The 27,229-nt window shown below is 37.4% G+C and overlaps 1 protein-coding gene across 2 annotated transcripts in view; it reads left to right on the top strand.

Moving 5' to 3' along the window:
- SLC39A8 (solute carrier family 39 member 8) overlaps positions 1-15,676 on the top strand; it is a 28,025-nt gene extending 12,349 nt beyond the window's left edge. The window contains exons 3-9 of one of the 2 annotated variants that reach the window (XR_010071284.1): positions 3,073-3,242; positions 3,787-3,909; positions 5,083-5,241; positions 10,672-10,879; positions 11,394-11,578; positions 12,929-13,075; positions 14,303-14,433. Coding sequence is in view for 1 of the 2 variants with exons in the window: in XM_063336380.1 (XP_063192450.1) it covers positions 3,073-3,242; positions 3,787-3,909; positions 5,083-5,241; positions 10,672-10,879; positions 11,394-11,578; positions 14,303-14,452 (995 nt within the window). In the remaining variant the exon portion in view is untranslated. Of the gene's footprint in view, positions 1-3,072; positions 3,243-3,786; positions 3,910-5,082; positions 5,242-10,671; positions 10,880-11,393; positions 11,579-12,928; positions 13,076-14,302 lie in introns of both variants that reach the window. The other variant, XM_063336380.1, reaches the window with a different exon arrangement.
- Positions 15,677-27,229: the final 11,553 nt, after the last annotated feature.

The following is a 27,229-nucleotide window of genomic DNA, read 5'->3' on the forward strand; positions in this document are numbered from 1 at the left end:
TACCTTCCTGGAGAACGTATAGGAAAGATCTTAGATTTGTTTTATTCCTTTTAAAATTTAATTAATTTAGACTAGTCCCCATACTACTGAGACTCATTGCAGGATCTTTGGAATGTCTGGGATGGCTAATACTTAATTTATTCTTTCATTGTCTGAGGTTATTTAATAACTTTAATTCTTTTTTATTCTTCCACTTTGGGTGAGTAAATCAGAAACAAAGTGTCAATATGTAAAATCCTGAGTTCTTTCGACCATCCAGATCTAGGACAGAATTTTAAAAGTAAAACCACATGTCTTTTGGCACCCGTAATCTCTGGTAAATCAGGAAGGAGAAAGACTTTTTTCCCCCCCTTTTTTTTTTTTTTTTTTTTTTAAATGATAAAAGGGTATACTACATATGTCCCCGTTTGTGAGCATGTGTCCTTTACAGACCTTTTAGTCCTTTTAGTATGTTATGAGACATCTCCCATTGCATTAAGCATACAAAATGGTGGAAGTTGTATCATGTATAACATGTACTTCAAGTTAAGTGTCCTGGTATGTTTTGTTGTTCTGAACAAAGAGTGCCGGCGTGAAAGTTAGACCATTGGTTAGTGAAGCATAATAGTATTGTGAGAACTTCTCTCACAATTTGGGAATAACCTATTTTTCTGTGCTTAGTTTTCCACTCCATTCTCCTATCATTTTTGTCATCCACTGATTTACACATACAACTCATAAATTTATCCTCTTTGTCTTTTGTTGTAAAAAGTAATTGGTACTGGCTTTTTGTATTGTAATTTTTGAAACTTGTTCTAATTTCCTGTGTCTGATGAAGTAATTTGGGCAAGTACACTAAATGCTTCTCATCTGATAAATGGAATTTTTATTTTGTTAACTCAGTTTAAGATGCGCATTTTGCACAGAGTTGTCCTTATATAAAAGTGAAAGACACTTGTGCTTCTATATTAATCCCAAACTGTAAACAGTGGTTTTTGACTTGTGATGGCATTGGAAGTCTGTTTGTTTATTATAGACTTGATTTCAAAAAGATATTTACAAGCTTAATTGTAATTTATTTTAATGGAAATTAATCACCTGTGTAGCTTAGTAAATTTACCTATATGTAGTTGTGTGGTTTTTCCCTTCTCTCTGTCTCTGTCGATCAAAAATTCTGGGCTGTTTAACAGATTGAGAAAATATTTTTTCTTACACAGTGAAACCTTCAAGTTACAGAAACTATATGTTCACCTGACATGACAATTTGAAGATGAGTCCCTTAACTAGACATGGAAAGACATAAAAGTCCTGGTTCCTTGTGCTTTATACTAGCTCCAAAGAAGCAAGTTTTTTCATGTCAGTAAAGATCACAGACTCTCCAGTCCTTGATTTTGAAAAACTCTGTCTAAAAATACTCCTGTGCTAAATAGCCTAGTTAATTCTGTTACTAGTTGTAGTTGTTGGTGTTGTGTTCAACCCTAGAGGTGTGTCGTTGATCAGAGCCATTGATCAGAGTTCTATGCTAAGTATTAAACAAAAGTGTCCTGAAAAGCTTTCATAGAAAAAGAGGTTCAGTTAATCTCACCTAGCACAAAAGATAAATTTTAAGATGATGGTGTAGTTTGTTGTAGAAATATTGATACATGCAAGGAAGATATTCTTTTTAATCACGACTCCATGAAGATTCTATGATTCTATTCTATTCTAAAAATGGTAAATGAAATGTTCTAATTGGCACTGGTTTACCTTCTGCAAATGCTTTAAATGTTTCTAATGCTTTCTGTTCTTGACATAATATCAAATTCATTATATAGAAAAATTGTTACACTATGTGAACAAAGTAGAACCACCCCAGTTGCAGGTGAGGAATCCAGCTTAGTGTGTTTGCCAACTGTGTTGCAGGAAAGTTGGGCTGCAGATCGTAATCTGATCTGTTAGTTTCTGCTAAGCAGGTAACATACGTATTGTAAAGTTTATAATGATGCAACTTCCTGGATTACACCAAGCTGTTCTCGTATAGCCAACATTGTGTTGGCTTTGATTATTTTTTGTGGCTAATTTTTATATACAAACCCACTGTCTATGTGGATAACTTTGTGGTTCTGTGGCATCACTTGAGGGGCAGCATTGTAGACCTCTTCAGTGCAACCTTTAAAGCTTTTCTCTGTACTCAGAGTGATTTGAGATGTCACTGGGAAAACCAGTAGCCATACATAGAGGCACAACTTCGTGATGCTTATGAATAACAACAACAACCCCCTTGCCCTCAACCTATAATTCAGACTCCAGAATAATTATGCTATGGCTTTGTACAAGTCCTGGTGCCTGAACTCTAAAAATCTGAGACTAGGTTTATGGTGAAGGAAGCTAAATTATGATGAACCCTGGTGCATTTGACACTTCTTAGGAAAGGTTTTTCCATGTTGTGTACCTAAATCATGCGTCCATCCTTTCATTTCTCTATTATAATTGTCTCTACTATGAGCTGTCCCTCCTCACCTGTTTGATAAGCAGTGGTGGGCAGTGTTTTCAGGTAGCAGAACTACTTTGAATTAGAGAAGGAGGAGTGTTAAGAACAGAAAGTTAATACCTTGGGATGATTTGAAGGAGTCATCCTTTATCAGGAAGGATTTTGGGGTCTAGTACAGCTAAGACAGCAGACTTTCTATCTTGGAGTTCCTTAGGAGTAAATGACAATTGGACCTAACTCTAGGACTAGTAAGAAGTTTTGTCTTATGTCTGTCTACGCTATAGATACTTTGACTGTTGGCCTAAACCTTAATTTTTACTCTTCACTGATTGTAGAGAGACCTGATTTATACTAGCAGCAGATAGGCTATTCCGGATCTTATGCTACCACAGTTTTCATTTTTAATATGGTAGTACAAGACTGTTTCCAGATACTTCCTTTCTGCAGGTGTGCATCTTAAGTAGCTATGCATTTTAAGATTTTTATATTTGTGAAGTATAATTTCAACCAGGGAATCGCTCTTTTTCCCAATTCCATGACAATTTAGCTGTTAGAAAAATCACAAACAGCCTGAAATGAGTGTTATACTAAAATATTTTATACTTCTGCTTGTTTATCCACAGTTTGGGGATTTGGGTTCCTGGCTGTGACTATCATTAATTTGGCATCACTTCTGGGACTGATTTTAACTCCCCTCTTAAAGAAGTCATATTTCCCCAAGGTTTTAACTTACTTTGTGGGCTTGGCCATTGGCACTCTCTTTTCTAATGCGATTTTCCAGCTCATTCCAGAGGTAAGCAAGAGGAATCATTATTTGGTTTGCATACTAGTTTCTAAAGTGTATTAATTTTAGAAGCATGCTGCAGTGGGGTTCTGCCTGTGGGTTGCAATCTCCCAAGAGTTGTGGGTGGGCTTCAGTGACATTAGCTACCATCTCTTTCTGGATGGGTGAGCAGACCCATCAAGATCCATGTCTAGTTGTGCCATGGGAAAGACCAAGGGCTATTCTGCCTCTAGACAGGAGGAGAAATGCATTGGGTAAAATTCTAGTGAACTTTAATGGGCTACGTGGTAGACCCTCCTCGTCTTGGAATCTACTACTACATTCCTCATGTAAAGTTCTACTGAATTAAAACACTGATAATATTTAATCCAAGTTAAAAAAAATCTAAGAAGATCAGGATCTTTGATAATTTCAGCTTCATGGAAACTCGTGGTGGGTAGAGAGACAGTCTGTATTTTAGAGGACTGCGTGGGTGGGATGTTTGTTTGTTTGTTTTTCTGGAAATGTGCGAAGATTACAGACTAATTTGCATTGCTTTTTTGTTCACTGTTAGGCATTTGGGTTTGACCCCAAAGTAGATAACTATATTGAGAAAGCAGTTGCTGTGTTTGGTGGATTCTATATTCTCTTCTTTGTGGAAAGGATTCTTAAAGTGATACTGAAGATCTATAATCAGGTAATGAAAAGGTATCACTGCCTGAATGAGCCTTGCCTTAAAGTACTTGTTATATTTTATGACATACTTGATAATTTAATGAAGTGTGGGTTTTTTTCCATTTTATCTGAGGAATTCAGCCTTGCCACACGTTCTGATATGTCTGTTTAAAATTCATGTGGATAGGGGAAGCAATCTCCCTTTTTCAAGGGAGTTACAAGCAGAGTTGGGAATAGAATCTAGACATGAGTGTAGTCTGCTGTCACTGGCTTATGCTCTAGTTGCTCTCGACGGCCAAGTTGTTGCCGTGCTAGCTAAACACATCAGAAAAAAAGTGGAAATATGTAAGAGCTGAAGATAATGAAGTCTGACACTGTAGCTCCCCTTTGGGCAGGAGAAACCAATGTGACATATGTACCTTCTTAATCATCTGTAAAGTGTAACTGTGCTTAGAATGCCTGAATATCACCTTCAGTAACTTTAGCTCTGTGTTTCCCCGTGCTCTGGTACACAGATCTGCTTTGGTGACACTGCAGTTATCTGTATTGCACAGGGCTCTGCTTTCTACCCGTATGTCAGAGTACTTGTTTTATGCGTACTCGCATGAGTGAGGCTGAATTTGTCTCAGAGAAGGACCTCGCAAACTTTTTGGTCTTCTCTGCTCATATCTTGCCAAGGAAACTGCCCTGTCTTTCTACTCTTACCTCACTTAAGGTCCCCCCCTCCCAAACAGTTGCGGATATTGGAGATTATGAAGATCAACTGTCCATCACTTGTAATAACTGCACCAAAAAAAAATAGAAAAAATGGCTTTTTTGCCCTTTATTTTTTAGGAACAGTTGACAAAGACTAATAAGCTCTATTTGACAAGCAGCCATGAATAACTAGAGAATGTTGATCACTTATGGTCAGGCATTTGGCTTGGGAGGTTCTGTGTAAAGGTATAAAAATTAAAAATCCCCACATGTATTCTGATTAGCTCAGAGTAAGAGCTAAGTTAGGAACTTAGATACATTTGGAGCCCATTTAAACATTTAAATGTTTATTGCTGCCCATTTGAAAATTTACTTGGTGCTGAAAGCAAGGCAGCATGAATGTGGTGCCTGCACCTTTTCTTTTTTGGTCTCTATTCTCTTATGTTTATTATTTTGCTTTTGTTTTAATTAGCTACCTACTTACTTATTTATCACCTAGGCTGGCCATGATGACTCTGAAAATGGTGAACAGAATCATTCTCAAGATAAGACTAACCCACCCAAACCACTATCATCCAGCAATGGGGGGACATGTTATGCAAATTCAGCCGTCATAGAAAGCAATGGTTTTGACAGCATCAGTGTGGTCTCAGCACAGGTATGAAAACTGTGTCTATTTATTTTATCCCTGCCAATTGTATAAGCATATTTGAAAGGAGATTTATTATGAATTTTATTACTTTTGTCAAGTTTTTGTAAACATAGTTTATAACTTGCTTGAGCCCTTTGAAAAAAATGTGGTGTTTTGGGGCAAGCTTACGAAAGCTGAATGGTGCGTTCCAATTTGTAGCCAACAGAAAGAGCTAATTACTATCAGTATTGGGATGGGTAAGACAAAGATATATAATTAATCCGATAATTCAGGTAATTTTGATTTTGTTGTTGTTATTGTTTCTTTAAAGAGTGATAGCATGTTTTAGTGTTGCATGATCCATATTGTGTTCCTGACTACATAAATCCCTAAGTGTGAGAACCTGATTCCTCTGTATCAATGATTAATGAGAAGAACCGACATAACTTTTGTGCAGTATCTTGTGAGCGCTGCTTGTGATAGGTCCAGTATATTTGGATGCTGTGGAAATTATGGAGGTAATATGTTGAGAAAGAAGCCATTCCTCCTGTTTTAAGTGTTATTTTCTTTCAAATTTGTTCTCTATGTCTCTCTATGTTTGTTTTCATGCTACAAATACAACTTCCTTCTGTTTGAGAAGAAAATGGAAGCAGGAAGAGAAAGTTGGTATGCTTCTTTACTCTTTTCCCTGTACAGGGGGAAGCGGTACTGTCCCTTATTTAAAAAAGGAAAAAAAAACCCAACACATAGAAAGAATTCTCTGATGGCTAAGGCAGATTTTTTCATAGTGGAGATTTCTGTTTTACCATCCATGTTCTCTAGCCAGTAAGTTGTTTGTGGGGAGCAGTGAGGAGCTGGAGAGGAGGCAGGAGGCAGGCCCTAATAGCTGGGAGAGAATCTGAGAGTTCTGCTATGACCCTGCAGGCTCGTGGGATATTTAATGCATACAGTTTAAAGTAGCAAAATTGTACTTGTCCTTACTGTAGAAATGTCATGAAGTGTGGTGGATACTGGTCATTTTAAAAACTAGGGGAAACATGCTTAATAATTAAAATTGCATGGGCACCAAGAGGGAATTAAGTATTATGAATGTCCCTAAACTGTATTTTGTAGATTTATAGAACAAACAAAAGAACCCTCCACTCTGCAGAGACGATCATTGCCAGTGACACAGGTGTTGTTCTTCTGCCCTGTTTACCAGAAGTTTTAACTGGACTTATTCCATTATTACGTTTTGGCTAGCCATCTGCTTATGCATAACATAAACATAACAAATCATACCATAGATTATAATAATAAAATGTATCTATGTAGCATTTATTTCTAGCAACTAGTTTAGTTGCAGTGCCCGTGATCATAAAGTATTGTAGATCACCCCAGGATCCTTTGTGGAATACTCATACATCTCCTTTTACATGCAGTCTTGACTTTAAGAACTTAAAATTTCACAAAGGTTCTTCTCCTCTACTTACTGTTCTCATGAAAATTCATGCTTTCTACTCTTTCTTCCTCTCCATTTCTTCAAAGTAGGCTGTATTAAAACCTCCTGAAAGTAACAGAGTAAAATTCATTCTAGAGCTAATTTCCTTGCAGGCTGGCTGCAGCGAAATCCCAGTGGTAGATAGCCGTCTGCTGATATTGGAGGTACCAACAAAAAAGCCATCAGTACTCTTTTCCTCCTCCAGGCAGGTTCAAAGGGGCCAAGTAGCCTTCAGAGTCATTAGTAGGAAGGGGAGGGCCAATGCGGAAGAGGGGTTTGGGAACAGTTAGGATAGTGATGTGAGGTTAGGTATGCATTCAACTTCACAGGCGTTTGATATTTGTGAGGGACCCATATAAGCCAACACATACCTAATAAAATTTTAATGTGTCCTTGTAATCTAAAGCTTATTAGAGAGGGAAAACACAGTGTAGCCAGAAATCACCACGTAGGCTTTAAGGAAGGAGTTTCAAGTCTGATCGGGCCAAAGCGTGGTAGCTGTTTTCAGCCATGGGGATCCAATCATCATCTCTCTATTAATGCTGGAACAGACTGACTGCCAGAGTAAACCTAAAGGTTTAATTAGCAACATATTTTCAGATTTCACTTGCAGCAGTAATTGCAACCTTGGAAACCTCTTTTGTGCTGACCCAAAATTTGTATCTACTATGCTTTAAAATTATATGGCTTGACAACAATAATTTTCAAGAAAAGTTTTTTCAGACACAAATTGCTGAAATGTCTGTATCCTTGTGTCCACAACGTTAAAAGTTGTATAACAGAATTTTACGATGGCCTTTATTTATGCCCTGGAGGCAGTGTTAGGATTCCTTCTTGGTCCTGTGGGTACTGCCAGAGGACACAAAAGGACATGTCTCGTTCATGCCTGAGGGAGTCACAGATGCATTAGAAATAGCAATAGTAACCTGATGAGATATCATAGGATAAAATAAGTGTCTGTATAATTTCTTAAGTTTTGAACAAAGGGGAGGCCATTACTTTTAAAGAAAAAATTGTGTCCATAGGAGCAAAAATACCAAGGATATCTTTGGTTTACCATAAACTGTAGAGATACAAATAATACAGAACTGCACTAATAATTAATAAAAGTCAGACCTGATAGTCCAGCTGGGTATTACAGAGCTCCTTAGCTGGCATCTCTTCTGTGACATCTGCTAAACTACCATAAGAAAGTGGGAACAGGCCAGCAGAGACATTGTTTGGTTTTGCCTTGGAATCCTATATATTTGTAGGGTAAACTTGTCAGTTGTCTGCCTTATCTTAAACATTAAGAATATGAATTAGTCGTTCATCTACTTCTATCAGACACACAATCTAGTAAAGTTCAGAATGTAAACCCAGACAAGCAATGTCATTGTACTTTATATAATTTACAAAAGTCAAGACATTATCTAAAATAGATTACAGGCAAGAATTATAATGCTTCAAAGCTATAAAGTAAACAGCAGATAGCTGTATATATATTACAAAAGCCTCTCAGAAACTCATTCTTTGTTTTTAAACTATGATTGTTTCTGCATTTTGAAAGATTGAATCAAGAAAGTAATTTTTAGAAGTAAATCAATACTGTTCTCCTAAATTAATTGCAATTACTTAAAAAGAATAAGTCCATAGATAAAACAACCCAAACATCAGCAAGTTTCTAGTCAGTTCCATTCTTGATGAGTTCAACAGCTAATTCTTCATAGCATCTCTTACTCAATGTTCATACATGCATAGAGAGTTCGGCATGTATATTTGTAAATTATTTATTTCAACAAAAAACACCCTTGAGATCAGATTTTTATGTTTGTAATGCATACGCAATGCTTTGGACTGTCAATGGAATTCTCATCTGTGCTACAGGTACCAGAAAATGAGTCCTTTACCTAGTTCTGTGGTTTGGCCGGTTATGCCCCTACAGCCAGCAGAAAACTGTAGGCCTACTCAGGGTTCCTAAATAAAAGCAAATGTGATTTGATGGGAACAAACATAAATAACGATGTACAAGTGACATTTTTGCACATTTGTATTATTTGCTCACTGTTTTCATCACCACCTCTCATTCTCATGTATAATAGAAGTTGCTAATATACCTTTTCAAAATACAATCCCTTGAGATTAATGTTATTGCTTTATCAGAAAATACTTGCTGTTGTTGTTGAGGTTTTTGTGTGTCTGTGTTTCCAAAAGAAAAATGTTCTTTTTTAGTAGAAAAATGCATGAATTATTCAAAATGAAAATCTGTGCATTGTCTCAAACTCCCTTTCCTCAGTGAAGCTAGAAACATGCCCAAGAAAGAAGATATGCTTTTGGCAGAAATCAGGATGATCTACAAAACAGTGCTTCCATCAGTTCATAGGCAGCTTGAAGGATTGTCACCAGAGAACAGAAAAAAACATAGGGGAACAGAATTCCTGCTCATGGAGCTGGATGAATAGGTGGAAGAGCTTCACTAATTGTATTTGGATTTTCTCATACTTATGATTTTTTTTTTTTTTTACTTCCAGTTACCTAATATATGTATTTTATGTGGCTTGTTTTGTAATATTTCTTTCTTAAAGTGAAGTTCAAGTTGCCTTTGTGGATTAAGAGAGAGGTCTATTACTCATAAGTGATCCTATCCCAAACAGAATTAGTACAGGTACAAATTAATCATCCCAAAAATATGGTTGGCATTGCTTGTATGTAGATGAAATGTTGAGAGGAAAACCTCCAAAAAGCAAAGGCAAGCATGTAGTACAAGTCTAAAACCTATGTGTTTGAGTCGGCAGGGAATATCCCGATTTTTGGATACCATTTCTCATTTTCAAATCCTAAAAGTATAATTTCAGGATTTCCTATGCACTGAATAGGAGCTGTAGGTGTGTTTTATGGCAGTCGTGGCACTACTTAACCAGGGCTCTATTAGCTACAAGTTCCAAGTAGTGCAGTAGGCACCTGAGTCAGAAATCCCTGACCTGAACTTCTGTCCTGTCCCAAGGCAGCTCCTACGTACAAAGACATACTATGTCAGATAAGAATCTGGTAAGCAAATAATGAGACAGACCTTACTGTTCTGTCATTAAAGATTTTGTAAGAATGTATTAATCATATTTCTTTAAAGTTCAAAATTTAGTTTCCTGGTAGTGTTTGCTTTTGATATGGCAAAACTAAAACAACGTGCAATGTTCATTTTAACAAGTGACAAAAATTTCTTGGAATAATCTGTGACCTTTTCATAAGGAGGAAGATGAGTTACTCTACACCCTTCTCCTACAAGAGGAGGAGAGGTGTAAATATGTCTGTGGGCACACAGATGTATATATTACTGAGTATGTGTTCCAGTAAGTAAGCACTAGCAAGTAAGCCTTATATGCAAGTCCTGTTTTTAGGGGGGAAATGCTAGAACGCTTGCAAATATTATGTAACTACAATATATGTGTGTACAGAAATTTATCAGAATGGATCACTGGGAATTTTTTATGGGATGTTAGTTTGTGCTTCCAGCGAAAGTGGCAGTTCCTTTTATCTGCTTCAAGTTTTTCATTATTTCATGGAACTGCATGTATAAATTGCTTCCACTTCTGGGAGGAATTATTGAGATCTCTGGTGTGTATGTGCATTGCAGTTTTGTATTAGCCTGTTGTTTTCGTGCTGTGAGCCTTCAACTCACGCAGTCAGAATTGCCCACTGCTGTTTTTATTAAACATACACTTTGTAGAAACGGATTTGAATAGTTGGACTTGACTGTCATTGCCCAAAATTAGAAATAAAGTTTATGGAGTATCTGGATGTGTGTCTATATTCGCATGTATGTGGCTGTTACTGTGGCTGCTGCTACCTGTGCCTTTTGCTTCTTGGGCCAAGAGTTTTGGTCTTCATGTGCAGTAGTGCTTTATTTTATGCTTGGCTTTCGTTTAATGACAGAAGCATGATTCATTGGCTTCTTTATTCCGTATTTTATGTAATGGCTTTATCGTGTTACTTTTTTACAGGAAGAAGCCATCCAAAGCAGATTATGCAAGTGTCTTAACAGGCATCCACTATCAAAGATTGGGACCATTGCTTGGATGGTAACACTGAGTGATGCGGTACATAATTTCATAGATGGTTTGGCTATTGGTGCTTCTTTCACTTTGTCTCTGCTTCAAGGGCTTAGTACCTCCATAGCCATCTTGTGTGAAGAGTTTCCTCATGAACTGGGTAAGCAACTTCATTCAACATGTTTATTGTGAAAATCACTGTTGTAGGAGATTCTGATGGCCAAAAGTTGGCATAGATTGAAAGAAAGTTTATAAAAATTAGTGGAAGAAATATTCATCAAAAACTTCCCAAGCCCCAAAATACACATCTAGCACAGGAAATTCCCAAGTGCAGGTGGGTGGAAGCTGGGAATATATATTAGAGAGGTATTAATTGCCCTGTTCATATATGCTGCATACACTGTTGTATTAAATTTTTTTTAAATCATTATGGGTAGTTCTGTGTTCCTATGCTCTTAGCTCAATTATGTATCATCTACTTGCTTTAGAATGGTTCAGTTACCTTAGTATTGAAGGGAAATGCGCCTCATTTACTTGAATGAAGAAAAACAGCACTGGTTTATAATTTGTATGCAAATCTTGTATTTTCTTCAGATTTCCTTTGAAATCAGAAAATAATCACAGTATCGTTTTCTGAAGACGGTTTTCTTTTTTTTCCCTTTCCTTTCTTTTAGGGGATTTTGTCATCTTGTTGAATGCAGGAATGACTACTCGACAGGCTCTCTTTTTCAACTTCATGTCTGCCTGTTCCTGTTACATTGGGCTGGCTTTTGGTATATTAGTAGGCAACAACTTTGCTCCTAACATCATCTTTGCCGTAGCTGGTGGAATGTTCCTGTACATCTCGCTGGCAGATATGGTGAGATACAATTTAATTTTCAGTTATTTATTTTTCTGCAAGAGAAAAAAGACTGCACTAAGTCTCTCCAATAGAATTTATTATTTTGTCCCTCTTGTGCCAGTGTCATGTACTTATTAGTAGTATTATTACATGTTAAGTCATCAATCGTACCCTTAGTGGAGGTGCACAAATAGTTATACTTATTCATGAAACGTGAAAGCCTTTCAGTTCACAAATAAGGCTGATCAGATTATTGCTGAAAAGGACTTCGAGAGAGACAAGCTTTTCATTAATTTGGGCTGGTTTCATTTGAGTAAAAAGTGTATAAATACTTTGTTTTAGCATTCTAAAGTGGCAAAGTATTTCACTTCATTATTTTTCAAAGATTCATTTGTCTCTTTATTTAAACCACATTTTAAAAGAAAAGCAAAAAAAACCAAACCCAAACCAAAATGAAACTAAATATTTAGTTTTGAGTTGAATGAAAGGTGTTGTGTAACCACAGTTATAATTTTGGGGTTGTTTAAGTGAAAAACCTGACATAAATTCTATTCTGGTTTAAATTAAACAGTGCCAGCCCCAATTTCTTGTTTCAGACTAACAAAATTGCTGAACTGTATTCAAAACAGTCTGTCTATCGTTTATTTTTTAAATTGTGCTAGAAGATATAAGCCAAAGATATTATGCTAAGATCCAGATCAGATTTAGACGTTAGAAAATAAAATCTAGATTCACAGGCAGTCAGTAATATTCCATATGTTACTCTTATAATGACATTTTATCTCAAAATTAAAGAGATCTTTTAAGAATTTTAAGTTTTATTATGTTTAATTCAGTGTTGCAAGAATAGATATATCTGCAAAGATATTTACACCTGCCACGTGAGAATCCATTTGAGTGTAGAACTGGAAGAGTGAAGCCTGAATTTGAAAAGATTTGAGACCGCAGTTTGGTTCTAAAACATGTTTAAGAACTGTCATATAGTTATAGTGACTATTTCATTAAATACTATTACAGTCTAGGTAATAGCATTGAATTTATGTTATTAATTCTTCTTATTATTAATTAAATATTTATTGTTATTAATTTATGAATGCTGGAGTTAAATGAACAATTTAAATAGTTTATTTTACAAGTTTGCAGTACCTTAACAGCTCGTGCTTTTCGTTTGGTTTCACTCTTACATAATGAATAGTAGTGTACTCAACCATGATGCGTAAAACAGCATAAATTTAGAGTGAAATTAAATCTGCTACTAAATCCATCAAAGTAGGTAACATTCTTTTCTTTGTATCTGTTGTTCTTTTCTCTCTGTTTCTCTCTGCCTTTCCCTTTCCCCTCCCCCTCAATCTCTCTCTCTTTTTATAGGTTTTTGGATTGTATCAGTTACCTATCTGAATTTTTCTTCCCCCTGAAAAGTCTGAAATAGGGCATTCAAGTGCTTTGTACAGAGATCTGACTTTCCACATTCTGTTACAATTTTCACACACTTCTGGTTTGCTTGTCCAGAAGCAGGTAGGATTAACTAGAATGTCATTCCTTCCTTCTTTCGTTTTTTGCTGTTCTTTTTTCCTCCAGTATTGGCATAGTCCAGCCTTTGCCAGTAAGATCACTGTGTGGTGAGGCTGTAGGCATGTGAGAATGTGTACGCTGAGGTGTGTGCGCAAATGAGCCTTGCTGTATGGCATGAAGCTGATCTGGTTTGTTGTCTTTGCCTCTTGTGCAAGAGGATTATGGAGCTCTGGAATGATTTCTGGGAAGGTTCGTCCACTTCCTGTTAACCTTTGTCTGTTCTTCAAGAATTGCATTACCTTCAATGGTTGTTTTTGCTTTGTGAGATCAAAGAAAGATACAACTTTTGGCTCACCCAGCCTAAAGGTTTCTAAACTAACACTGAAATTTACAGTCTTCCTTGCATTCTGGATATGCCACTCTCAGCACAACAGGAGAAGAGTTTAAAGCTTGTTTGAGTATGTTTGTCAAAATCAACTGTAGCTGACTTTATCTGCAGCAAACACATACTCTGAATCACCCCATACGGAGGACTTAATCACCAGTAACCATCTGCCATCGTTTCCATTGGCTCTCAGAGGAAGTATCTTTGTTTCTGCAGTTCACAGCAGATCAGTCATCCTTTGCTATTATGTTGCCACTAAGATGCCAGTTACGGAATGAAGAATCTCTTCATTGCACTGTAATGTAATATTGCATGTGTTACCACTAGTTTCACAACATTCTTCTTTTTTCCTTGCTTTATCACTACCTCATCAGCCCACCAGACCTTCTATTTGTAACAGGTTTCTTATTTCTGAGGGGTTGTCTGTGTTTTCAGCTTCACTTAATTTGCTTATAGATAAAGCAGAGAATCCTAATCTTTGATTTCCTCAACAAGGATTTCTCTGTCTGTGCTAGTGAAGGAAGAAACACAACGTTTAGCAATATAAGGGCAACTGCTCCTAGCAACATATGGGCCAACAGCTGGTCCCTAGGAGACGGCTGGAATCAAAAAGAGGAAATTTGCATGAGAGACAACCAGGTGAAATCACAGTAGAGAGGAACAAAACACCAGTTCATTTTACCATCCTTGGTGAAATGGGTAACTAGGGTTCCTGTGATTGCCTTCACCCTCTGTTAGTTCTAATATTGAGTCCAAAGTAGCAATATGATTCGGTTCTTAATGCCTTAAATTATGCACACTACCACGAGATGGCAATACTTACCTAAAAATACCCCTTTTTTCAGTTCCCAGAGATGAATGATATGCTGCGAGAGAAAGTGACGGGAAGAAAGATGGATCTCACATTCTTCCTTATTCAGAATGCTGGTTTACTAACAGGGTTTACTGCTATACTGATGATTACCTTGTATGCAGGAAATATTCAGCTGGGATAATGCAAATGAAAATGGAATCAGTACTGAAGACATCAAGCAAATTACAAATGGAAGACACTTGAAATCCATAAAGGGACATTCATTTAATCCACTTGGTTTTGAAATGGTGACAAGTCCTGTCCTGTCCCCCTTGCTCCAAATACAGGACTTGCAGTCAATCCAAATAGCAGGAGCTGTCAACTTCTGTACTATGACAAAGAACTGATTCTAGTATTTTTTATTTCTACTTAAAATTATCAGACATACCTGAACTGTCATAAAGGATGTTACTTGGCCAGTAGAGTTATGCAATACATGCAACTGCATGCAACTCAAGACCAAATGAAAGCTGAGGTCTTCAAGAAGGGTGCTTATTTAAAAGAAAATAATGGAGTCTCATATCCTTTTTTAAGTATAATGAGCAAGCAGTTTCAAAGCTAGTTAATTTTCATGAGTTTTGTTGCAGGATTTGTCTGTGTAACATCTCCTTCCCCCACCAAAAAAAAAAAAAAAGAAATCATCAAACTATTTCAGAGCAGGTACTAATGAAGCTAAGAGAAGCTAAGATTGTTAATTACTAATTAACACTGGAAGGAAAGATACCAGTTACAGCTTTTGATCTTTTCTCTTTATAAGTGCACTAGGGAATTGTTGATTTATTTTGAGAACCACTTTTTTTAATTAGAGGGAACCTGTGTTAAATTTACGGCAATTTATCAACTCCCTAATATTTTAGTATTCAGTGCTTTAAAATTGAGTATTTTAAAAAAGTTCAAGCATTTTGTATTTTGTGAAAATAATAATGATTTATATTTAAGTTCCACGTATATCCCTTTTAAAAATCAATATTTTCAGTTAAAATTTTACAAAGTGGCATATAGAAAAAACTTGCTAAAATCAACATTGCAGTAAGCTTTTTTGTAATTTGAATAATTTTCTTGTGTGCAGTTGGGTGAAAATAAGTGATACTAAAATATACAAACTCCTATCACAATCTGTTGCGTTTGAACTTTCTAAAATCATGCTTATATGTATGAGTTGTTCTGAAATAAACAATTCCGCTACTCTGGTCTTGTAAGATGTGTGCAAGGAAATCAATTAAAAAAATATATTCCATTTCAGTCACCACTAAGCTTTGAAGGCAGTGGTGTTGTTCTCTAGTAAGTTACTTCTTTTTCATTGATTTTTAGGCAAGTTTTACAACTTCAAAGAAGATTCTGTTTCTTGGCCTATTTCCTGTCAGTAGGAAGGGACAAATCTTTTAATTCACTATTAACATATATTTTCTATCAGGTAAAAGATTTATTTTAATATTTTATTTGAATCTCATCTATAATTACATTACAAAAAATGACTTCTCTAGGTGTCTGGTTGATAAAAACTCTAAGGCAGAGTGCACAGGAATTGTAAATGATACTTCTTTTAAAATATGTTATAAATGTTAAAAAGTAATTATAGTAGTCTATGATACTTGCTGTGTGGAAAAAGCATTTATTAGTCATTTTATGTCCTCTTAAGTTTCTGTGAAGAAGAGTCCACCCACTCCATATTCTTTCCTTTAATTCTTTCTTTTGCTGAGTCCTTGGATATAAGCTGTTTGTAAATGCTACTCTTGTGTATGACAAGAGTGTATTATAGTAACTACGAATGTTCATTGACATTTAAAGATCATTCGACCATTCCTAGTTCATGAGATTATTATAATAATATGCCTGCATGGTACTTTTCACCTTTAAATCCAAACATTTTCAAGGGAGTCTTGATTTTTGTTATCTCCCTAAGGAGGAAAAACTGGGACAAACAGGTCACTGAAATAAATGAATGGAGGTCAGTGACGAGTGGTGTTCCCCAGAGGTCAGTACTGGGTCCGGTCCTCTTCAATATATTCATCACTGACCTGGATGAGGGGATAGAGTGCACCCTCAGCAAGTTTGCTGATGACACAAAGCTGGGGGCGGTGGCTGACACACCGGAAGGCTGTGCTGCCATACAGAGAGACCTGGACAGGTTGGAGAGTTGGGCAAAGAGCAACCTTATGAAATTCAATAAGGGCAAGTGTAGGGTGCAGCACCTGGGGAGGAATAACCCCGTGCACCAGTACAGGTTGGGGGCTGACCTGCTGGAGAGCAGCTCAGTGGAAAGAGACCTGGGAGTCCCGGTGGACAACAGGATGACCACGGGGCAGCAATGTGCCCTTGGGGACAAGAAGGCCAATGGCATCCTGGGGTGCATCAAGAAGAGTGTGGCCAGCAGGTCAAGAGAGGTCATTGTCCCCCTCTACTCTGCCCTAGTGAGGCCACCTCTGGAGTACTGTGTCCAGTTCTGGGCTCCCTGGTTCAAGAGGGACATGGAACTGCTGGAGAGGGTGCAGCAGAGAGCTACCAAGATGATTAGGGGACTGGAACACCTCTCTTATGAGGAAAGGCTGAGGGATTGGGTCTTTTTAATCTGGAAAAGAGACGGCTGAGGGGGGATCTTATCAACACTTATAAATACTTAAAGGGTGGGTGTCAGAAGGATGGGGCCAGGCTCTTTTCAGTGGCGCCCAGGAACAGGACAAGAGCTAACAGGCACAAACTTGAGCATAGGGAGTTCCACCTAAACACGACGAGGAACTTCTTTACTTTGAGGGTGGCAGAGCACCAGAACAGGCTGCCCAGAGAGGTGGTGGAGTCTCCAACTCTGGAAACATTCAAAACCCGCCTGGACACGTTCCTGTGCAACCTGCTCTAGGTGACCCTGCTCTGGCAGGGGGCTTGGACTAGATGATCTCCAGAGGTCCCTTCCAACGCTATGATTCTATGATTCTATAACCTACTTTTAGATCACAGAGCAGGTTAGAGATGGAACAAACTCTGATTTTCAGGGTAGTGCTTTAGTCAGAAACCAAATCACTTTTTCTACTAGTAGAATATTTAGTAGGTAAGAAAGCTTTTTGATATCTGTATGAGCTGATTTGTCTGTATAATCTTTGCTATTATGTTTGTCCAGAACATACAATATAAATCTATTCCAATTCTAGGACTGACAGTGATTTCCTAGATTTTACTGATATATCCAGGGACGAAGAAGCATGAGCAAACAGTCAAAAAATTGTTGTTTTGTGACAAATAAGACTGCAGTAAGTTACTCCCTAAGAGTTTGGGAATTAGTTGAAGGAAAGATTTTCATATTCTTTTTCATGTTAGTGTCATCTGTAACGCTGTTCATCTTATATTCTGCCATCTCTTCAGCTGCCTTTTCAACAGTTGTGTAAATTCTGTATATAATGTAATTTAGAGGGCTCTTATGTGCTTTCGTATTTGTTTCTTCCTTAGGGCAAATTATTTGATATCTAATTTTAGACATTATCTAACATACACTTGGGAAGATATTATGTGTTAGCAGTACTGTCGTAGGTAGTATACCGTCATAAATAGATCACTATCATAGTGTTTCCTCTTTTTTTCATGATATGGTTTATGACCCAAGACACACTTCAGTAAATTTCACTAGAGGTGGGGAAAAAAACCCACGACCACCAAATGCCCGTGTCTATAAAAGACACTAAATAGGGAAGAACAATTGATTTTGGAGCCAAAAGCATATAAAAAGCAACAACATGGACAAAGGATAAGCCCTAGAGTTCTTCTGATCCCTTGAAGAAGGGACACATGGAAAAGTGAAATGGTCTATGGAGGAAGCTGTCAAAAATGTGATACATAACCTACTGTCTACAATTTTAGGAAAAATGAATTGAAAAATTGAATTGGTATTTAAAGTTTAGGGTTATTGCTTTTGACGAGTTCTTTATTGAATAAAAATTTGGAGCATCAAACTAAAAATTTGGTCTCGACTATGACCATCTAAATTATATATCAGCCCCATTCTAACAGCAGTCTGGAACTCGTGGTCTTCTAGATGTTGAAGTATTGGCCCTGCTGCTCCATCAAGTTTTGTAGCGTGCCTGAAGCTTTGTGTTGCCTTAGTTAAAAGAGCTACAAAACTTGATCTACATAGTTTAAAGATGACTTGAACATGCATAAATTACATTCAGTTATGCTGGTGATAGCAGTGGAAACATCTCCTATTTGATACACATAGAGAATCAATTGCGTGTGCTAATTTCTGTATCATAATCTGTAATTCTTTTTTTAAGAAACCACTGGTTTTACCTGTACATAGGTGAACAGACTTATGTATTTGCATGTTGTTTTGCTTGCACTATAGCATCTCATCTGTGTAATTTTGAAGGCGGGTAAGATCTGGGGAGAAAACAGTCTGAGGTGACTTTTCTCCTCTCCATGCAATTCTAACGAAGCCCTTTATGGAGGCAAACAGTGTTGAGCCAAGTTACTCTGAACGTGTAACTTGTTGCTAAATTTAGAATATGGATTGAACACTAGTTTCCTTTAACTCTAGACAATAATGCTAAGCAGTAGAATTCAAGAAATCTTTCAGGTCCCTTGAAACTTAATAAAAAAATAAAAATCCTGCAAACAGTTTAAGTCAAGTGAAAGCTGCTTAGATAGAAATCTGATTTTAAGAACAACAGATAAAAAGAGACGGAGTGTCCCACTCTCCTCTCTGCAATTATGGGAGCTAGTCAGCTGTAGCTAATTCCTTGGTATGTTACAACAGCCTCAGGTGTTTGAGCTTCCAGCCTATGTGATAGGTGCAAGAAAGCCCAGATGCTGTCAGGCCATTTCCAAAAGGATCAAAATTGTTCAGAATTCCTTAATGGAAGTTTGACTAAAGGAAAAGAAGATAGAGAAAACTTGTCTCTACAAATGCATGTTTTATTTCAGAAATACATATGGAAAAGGGCACTAACTTGGATTATCCTTCTGCAGGCGGTTACTCTGTATAGATTGGTAGGTGCCAGCAAACCGTTTCATTTATGCATATGCACCAAATGCATATTGTAGGTCTTGAATTTTATTTTACTATAATATCCCAAAGTTTCCAGGAATGCTGTAGCTGCCTTATCAGCTCTTAAAATACTTGATGCACAAGTTATCTCTCTAAGATATGAGAAGAAACTCCTCTCCCTATCTTGCAGTTCAATTCAAAATGTAAAGGTGTGACAAGCAGACAAAGGTTGCTACAATGAAAACTAGACAGAAAACCGTAAGTCTGCTAGCAACAGATATAATGCATCTGTCAAAGATAAGGTCATATTGTATTTTTAGGGTTTAATCCCTACTACATTTCTTTCGTATGTGATATGTTGTCTTTTTTTTTCTTATTACAGTACTTTCAAAGAAGATAATGTATTTACATGTTTTGTAGTAATGTAGTAATAATACATGTTTATTATGGTCATAATGCTTTATTCTAATTTTAAAAAACCTCCACAATTTCTACATCTTCCATTTTAAAGTTAAGTGCTACAGCATTTAAGGTTAGGGGTAAAAATAGGAGATATTGAACGGCATAGGAAGTGAACTGCAGGGAACATGTAGTTTGAATTTATGGATAGCATGTGAATTTAGGAGATAATGTAATTCTGCGTAATGTAGCTATTAACTGCTGCTCTGGGTGAAAGCACTATGAAAGATTCATGGCATCCAAATTTGACTTCCTTTAGAGAGATAGCTGTTCCTGACTCTAAGAACAAACAAGATTGTTGCATTCTTCAAGATAGAAGCCTAAATCAAAAAAGCAGAGTATGGGCAACTACAGTGTCCAAAGAGTGACCCGGATGTCTCTACCACACTCAGAAAGCTGTTCTGTCTTGTGACACTGTCATTTGCAGTCTTTGTATGTGAGAAAAGACTTCGGGAGAATCATTGATGCAAATGAGTAACAGCATCTGTAATAGTGATATGGTGGGCTCCTTGATGCTCAATATTCCACCTGCTCTTTCCCCATCTTCTAGAAATTAAGGAGACTGGTGTGTCAGCATTATTTTGGGAGGGGGCTTTTTTTGGGTGTCTCTTCTGTACAGGAAAATAAAGAGAATGTTCCTAAAAACACATGAGGAGCACTGTGCTGATGAAGGTGCTTCAAGAAGTAATTCTTTATTCAGGACATGTGCAAGGAAAGAATATAAAGTAGAATTGATTCGTAAGAAAAATGCTTGTTTTCTTACCAAAGCTTAGTAAAAGTCTTAGAGAACTGCTTCTTTAGACCAAACTCCAGATCAAAGAATTTGGAAAACATTTTCTCTGAACTTTTAACACCTAGTTTCTTTCTCTGAACCACAAACAAGGCTTTTGTATCTAAAAGTCTTACACAGATGAGCAAAGACTTTCAGTTATTTCAGCCTGTTTAATTCCAGTCCAGTACTGTTTTTCCTTATCTTGACTACGTCCATGGATAGTTAATTTCCTAGTGATTACTAGCTATCTTGCTCTATCTTTTACCTTGCAATCTTAGCTTGTGTTAGAGCAAAAAAAGTCATTATTTTTACTTAATGTTGAAAAAGCAACCCACCCTCACTATGATTTACTGCCCTTGTTCCTGTGCTTAATTGGATTCTTTTATGAGTTTTGAATATTAAATATTTCTAGTGTGATTGTCAGTATAAAATCCAATGCATAATAAGTTATTCTGTTGAATTTGGATTGAACTGTTTAGTTCTCGTGTACTCATTTCAAACCTAGATCCCAAATTGTCCCATAAAAGGGGTTCTGTGTAAATAGCATAGCTTACAGATAAGGAAAGTAAGTCAATAACATGGAATAGCTATGTGTAAAAAGGCAAGAAACAGAGCTAGGAGTAGAATATGAGCCTTCTGTCTATATTTGTTAGTTATCCGTTAGTCCATTTGAGAAGATGGATGACATCCCAAAAGCTAATATCATCAGAAACTCTCCTTGATTCTTTATTGTCCTCTTTTAAAAAATATTGGTTACAATCTGTCTGTTGTTTTCTGTAGCTTTTGTGTATGTACAGTTGTTGTTAATGATGCTGGGAGCAACACATGGTTTAGTTTAAAGGCTAAGAAGATGCTATTCTCTGGCAATAAAATCCAGACCTTGCATATATGGAAAAATATAACATTTATGAATGACTCTTGCCTGAGATCAAAAACATACTGCTTCTCAGAAACTCCAAAATCTGATCACCTCAGCTGTGCTATCTCTGTTTTATTGTGGCTTTACCTCATCGTTTGCAGACAATATCTCATGATGGCATCTACATACATCCCATCCGGAATTACTGTTTTACCATCTTAGCAAGTGTTGAGGAGGAGCCCATCATGATTTTGTTTGCTAAGAAAACAGTTGGACCTACGAAGTTGCTGAAATTAGCCACATGGTGTTTTGTGGAGTTGGTCTTGGCAATGCCTGGGTTATTAAAAAGAAATTAATGATAACTAGTAATCCTGTTCGATAAAAGCATTTGGTTATTATAACAGATATTTTATTATGTAGAGTAGTGGTATAGACAATCGAAGACAAGAAGAAAATTTATTTATATCCAGCTAGCCTTAGTCAATTGGAGAGACAGCAGCAGTCATCTCTGGATAGGCTGGTTCTTGAGAAGAAAACGTACACGGTGGCATTCCTCTACTGCTAAAGAGTGAGAAAACCAGTTGAATTAGAAGAAACATGAAATGAGATGATATGAGTCAAGCATATTTAGTTAGTTAGAGAATACTAAGTGGCTTTGATATTATTGGCCTGAAGGATACAGAAACCGCACTAAAATCCACTTTTCCAATTCATGGGTGAAAGCTAATGGAATTTTTGTCTCACAGTAAATAGAACAACAAAATATTGTCTAAAGAAAGGTAAATAATTTCCAAGTTGTTTCTGTAACACACAAAAAAAATATTGCTACATTGCTGTTTTCTATATTTTTGTCGTTGCAATGAATTGCACTAATCTGACTTCATTGTAATGAAAACTTTTTTTTAGAACATTTCTTTAATCTTTGAGAAAATCATACTTATGTGTGATGCTGAGAAGATTTTGAAATTATTTCTCAGGTTTTCATATACTGAAATTAATTACATCTTGTAAAGTTTATCACAAAACTTTTTGTGTCTCTCTACCTAATTTTCTATATACTTCTTATAGTCTACAGGAAGCTCTTGACCATTTTAATAAGCTATTAGTAAGATAACACAGACCCCCTTTTGGTTGTAAAAATAGTGATAGTGATTTGCAATAGGTAAGTGTTCATTAGAAGTAAGTTACGGTGTGATTTGTTTGAAATTTCCTTTTACAATCATCAGACTCAAGTGCAAAAAAATGATTCTTTCATGATTAATGTTCTTGTATTAAAAGCATGGTTCTCTGTGCCAACAGAGAAATTGTCCTCCATTCAGTAGAGATTTTGTAATTTTTCATCTCATTCATATATTAGTGAAATCAAAGCTACAGCTCTGCTGAATTGGTATGTAATTAGATGAGGTATATAATGTTCCCTGACCCTTTTTTGGTTTTGAAAAAATCAGTCCATAAAAATTACTTCTCCCTTTTTGCATTTTTATTGCTCTTCCAGTCATAGCTAAATCTATGGTTGCTTGTCTTACCATAATGAAAAATCACTTAGCAGCTCAGATGAATGACTTTCATTGATAACAACAAAGGGGTACTTGTAACAAATTTCTTCTATACTTCAGGGAGAGCTTTGGGTATGTAAGAGGCATAGAGCTGGTTTCTAAATATGGCCACACTCGCCGTATTTCTTACTTGAAAATGTATGTCTTTGAAGATGTCTTCTGCCAAGATTGTTTTGTGAACTTAGAAACCAACATGGCACTGTTGGACTTGCACTGTGTATAACTTCTTGCTTGACATGTTGAATGGGTATGTCTGTGCTGCACAATGAAGAGTTGTGTTGAGAAAGATCTATACGAGCTCAGATAAACACAGCAGTATGTATTCATAAATAGTGTATGCAGGAAGAAGGGCAGCCATATTGATAAGGCAGTCAACTCTAATAAGAAAAGTGTATTATGTCACGAAATGACACTATCTCTTTGTGACATAGTGGCAGTATATCTCCATGCAGTGATAGTATTCTATATTTGCATAGTAAGCATCCGGCACAGGATTTTCTGTCTTAAATATAGATAGTACTGGAGCTTACTGTGCTACAAACTTCTTCTGTCATAACTGTATTCTAACACATTTGGGATAAAAGCTGCCTACAGACCAATATCCTCACTCATTAGTTCAGTTTAGCATACTTATATTTTTATTTTTTTTTGTCTTTTCAGAGTAGAATGTATAGAATGCAGCTACATGATAGTATGAAACAGTTCTACAAAACAGTGAAAAAGTATGACATGAGGAACTTTTGCTTGTTCACTGAGAGGAAAGGTCCTAACTTTTGAAAGGCAATGGTGACAGCAATAAGAACCTGCATTTGGCATATTATCTGAAAAACGATAACCTTTGGTACTTCCAGCACCATAATGTAATACTGGTTCAACATACTCTCTACAACACCTTATAAGTCATCAGTTCTTGAAGACTTTTTAATCACTTGCTGGATTGCAGCCTCACTTCTTAGCTGAATTCCTATTTCCTAGTCTACTTTGCCATGCTGAGGAGAAAGCTCATACAGTAAAACGCAACAGAGAGATGTCAGTCTATTTATAAAGCAGATCTCACCAGTGCAACTTAGGAGTACTTGTTAGCTGATAACGGGATGGTTGTCCAGACACACCTTGACGCTGCATTGGGAGGAGACCCAGGTAAGTAACATCCTTTCTTTTCTTCTGTGTCCACTATAATTTCCACTGGAAGGAAAGCGGCTTGCCAACTGTTTGCTTTAGGCAACTGCTATACCTGGGACTGTGGTTTACTCTCCAGAGCATATTTGCCTTGCGATTTAGACACAAACATAGGTACCAACGTAGCTACAGAGCAACAATTTGAGCTGTAACCACATTTGACTAGTAATTACTTGTCCTGTGTGGGTATGAAATACCTACAAAGTTCCCAGCCTAGGGGATTCAGGGAATATGCTCTGTTTCAGACTCATTATCCTTTTGGGTCATCAAAGTGAAACTGCATCCCACTTCGCAGTTTACGAGAAACTTGAAAATACTGGTATTGCTAGGAAATTTAATCAATAACTACATAACAGAAGGCACTCCACGAGCCACAAATCCTTCTTTTCCCCCAGCTATATCTACTCTATTTGTCTCCTGAACAATTAAATCTAACAAGATTAGTAAATCTGTATTAGCAGGTTAGAACAGGATAGTTTGGTCAGGTTGCTGGTAGGTGATGAAATGCTGTGTGTGAGGGAGGAACTTTCTTGGGTTTTTTCCCTCTGTGGGGAGGTATATAAAGACATAGCTGATACCAGAAATGCAAGTCAGGGCAATCGTGATTTGAGAGGGCACAATTAGTAATATAATTGCAACACAGTAGCAATAATTATTATAATTACTTTTATTTACATAAATTTAATTCTGCACTAAACGCTGTAATTAATGTTATGGACACATTGTGATTTGTGGCTTGTGAAGCAAAAGATGATTCAAATAGAGCTTTCCCCTTGCACGGTTAACAGTGACTTCCTTTTTGAGGCTAAGAAATGTTGTAGTTTTATACTTTAAATAACAACAAGGAATTTCTTCAAGAAACTCAGCCAAGGATGGGAGCATATGGAAGGCACTAGCTCCTCTGAGCACGGTTCAGTATTCACTAAGAGCAAAGGAGAAAGAGGTCTGCTCAGCTAATCATCTGAAGTCTAACTGATCACTGTATAAACGGGAGTCATAATGTACCATCCCGCAATAGCAGGCTCAGGCCAGAGTCTGAAAGGTAACGTTCCTAGCAGTGGGTACAAGAACGGGAAGATGAAATGTCAATATGGGAAGGGAATGGCACAGTGCCTACTGTTTCTTTTGTGGGGAGGATTAAGGAGGAGTTGCAACTCTCTACTGAAAACTGGGGGCTGCCAGAAGGTGGACCTTGGAGCAACTGGTGAGAAACTAAGTAACGAAGAGAAGTAAAGGCTCAGGGCTGGCAGTATTGTTGCCGAGAGGATGGAAGTAATTCTTAAGGAAGAGTCAGGTGGAGGGCTTGGGGGCAGGTATACTGAGAAAGCAGGGTTGGGTAACGTGGGGGATGGATGATGTCTTGGGAGAAGAACAATGGGAAACCCGCTGTTTTAGCTAGACTGGAAAAGGGCAAGTACAATAGATGGGTGACTACAGTCTGTCATGCCTACCCTCTGATTTCTGGTAATCCCACATGGATTTGGAGCACGTGCTATAAAGAATTGAAAGACAGTAGCATAAAAGAACCCCTGTAGTGTGGGAAAGATGGGCTGGGGCACATGAGAGACTTCCCAAGTTGGAAAACATCAGTGAGGTAAGGTAATTAAATATATATATGCTGTAGTATGCATTGCAAATTTGAACTATACATTGAGAAAAGAAGCTCCCATGGGTGTGGGCTGCGGGCGTATGCTGAAGCAGTGCCCCAGCCCAGGTGATGTGTGTGAAACCATTAGCTGTAATAATTACTTCACAACTTCTCTCAGCTGGGTTCAGGTGGCTAACAGGGCTGAGTGAGGCTTTTGCAGGGCCAAGAAACAACATGCTTTAGAAACTTTAAATATATAAAACTGATGAAGATGCACTATAAATGGATTAAAGAAGCACTAATAAGGGTGTTTACAACAGAACAGATGGTTCCTCCTAGGCCTTACTGCAGCCTTACTGCCACTCATCTGTCTTCTGGGATTAAACGTGAGTCAACGAGAGTCTTTGCTACCTGAAGCATTTTTGAGCCACAAAGTGCCTGGCTTTGAAAAGGGAGTGACTGGAGCTTGCATCACACTAAGAAACGTTGGAGAGGTCTGGACTTCCGTGTAGATTTGCGTTAAAGAGGAGGTAAGAAGGGTGGTGTTGCTGGGAAGGGTGAGGTAGGGAACCTGAGGAGCCTCTACCACTGCGTGTGATATGGAGCTTGTTGTGCTTTTCTGAATGTGCACTGAATGTTTCTGAAATGGAGTGCCGAGGATGCTGGCCAGAGGGCTGTGCTCGAACCCAGCATGTGCAAAACCCAAGGGAATCATGAGGCAAAGGGATTGCAGTAGCAGGTTTCTCCAGGAGCAAGTACACTGTAGTGGTAGCTGCAGCATGGAATGCTTCTAAAGGAATCCTGTAACAAAATCTTTATAGAATATTGTTTTGAATTATTGCAAAAAGAGCTGGAAGTTATATAATTGCTGTGGGGAATAATTTGTGGGCACCATAAAAATGATGGAGGGGGAAGTAGCTGCAGGTCACTTGTATTTGTCGAGATCCATGTGTTCAGCTGTATATCGATGTACAGCTAAATACAAGATGGTGGGTACCTGAGTCTAAGCCTGTTGCCCTTCTTGCTACAGCTCTGCTGGGTGCCAGAGCGTTGCTCAGCAGAACATGGACTGTGTTGATGTGACACAGTGTACTTGCTATTTGAGCTGTCTCAGGAATGGGGTAAATGAAATAGTGGGGCTGACATGCTGCTCTGCCTGCGCTAATTAAGGCAATTTGCTTATAGCTTAAATTCTTACCTTTGTTTTCCCATTGGGGCTTGTTATTTTTGAGGATGTGTGAAATGTGATTTCTGAGAACTGTTAATGAGTTCTTTTGGTTGCTTTTGTTTGAGCATACGAAGTTTTATGAAGATGTCGTTTTTTCTCTTTTAAATGGCTCCATCCTGCTAGGTGTCCAGACCGTTGGGTATTTTTTTTTATTATTTTGTTTATTTATTGTTGTAACGAGGATGATAACCTTAGAGATGCTGATTGTTTTCTATGGGGAATTAAGCCATTGGAGGCTGTGGGCATTCAAGAGTGCCTGCCAGCTTAAACAATTGGGTCCCCTTTAATGTTAGTGTATGTGCTTAA

This window comes from Chroicocephalus ridibundus, chromosome 5 (genome assembly GCF_963924245.1).
Source record: "Chroicocephalus ridibundus chromosome 5, bChrRid1.1, whole genome shotgun sequence".
Taxonomy (NCBI): domain Eukaryota; kingdom Metazoa; phylum Chordata; class Aves; order Charadriiformes; family Laridae; genus Chroicocephalus; species Chroicocephalus ridibundus.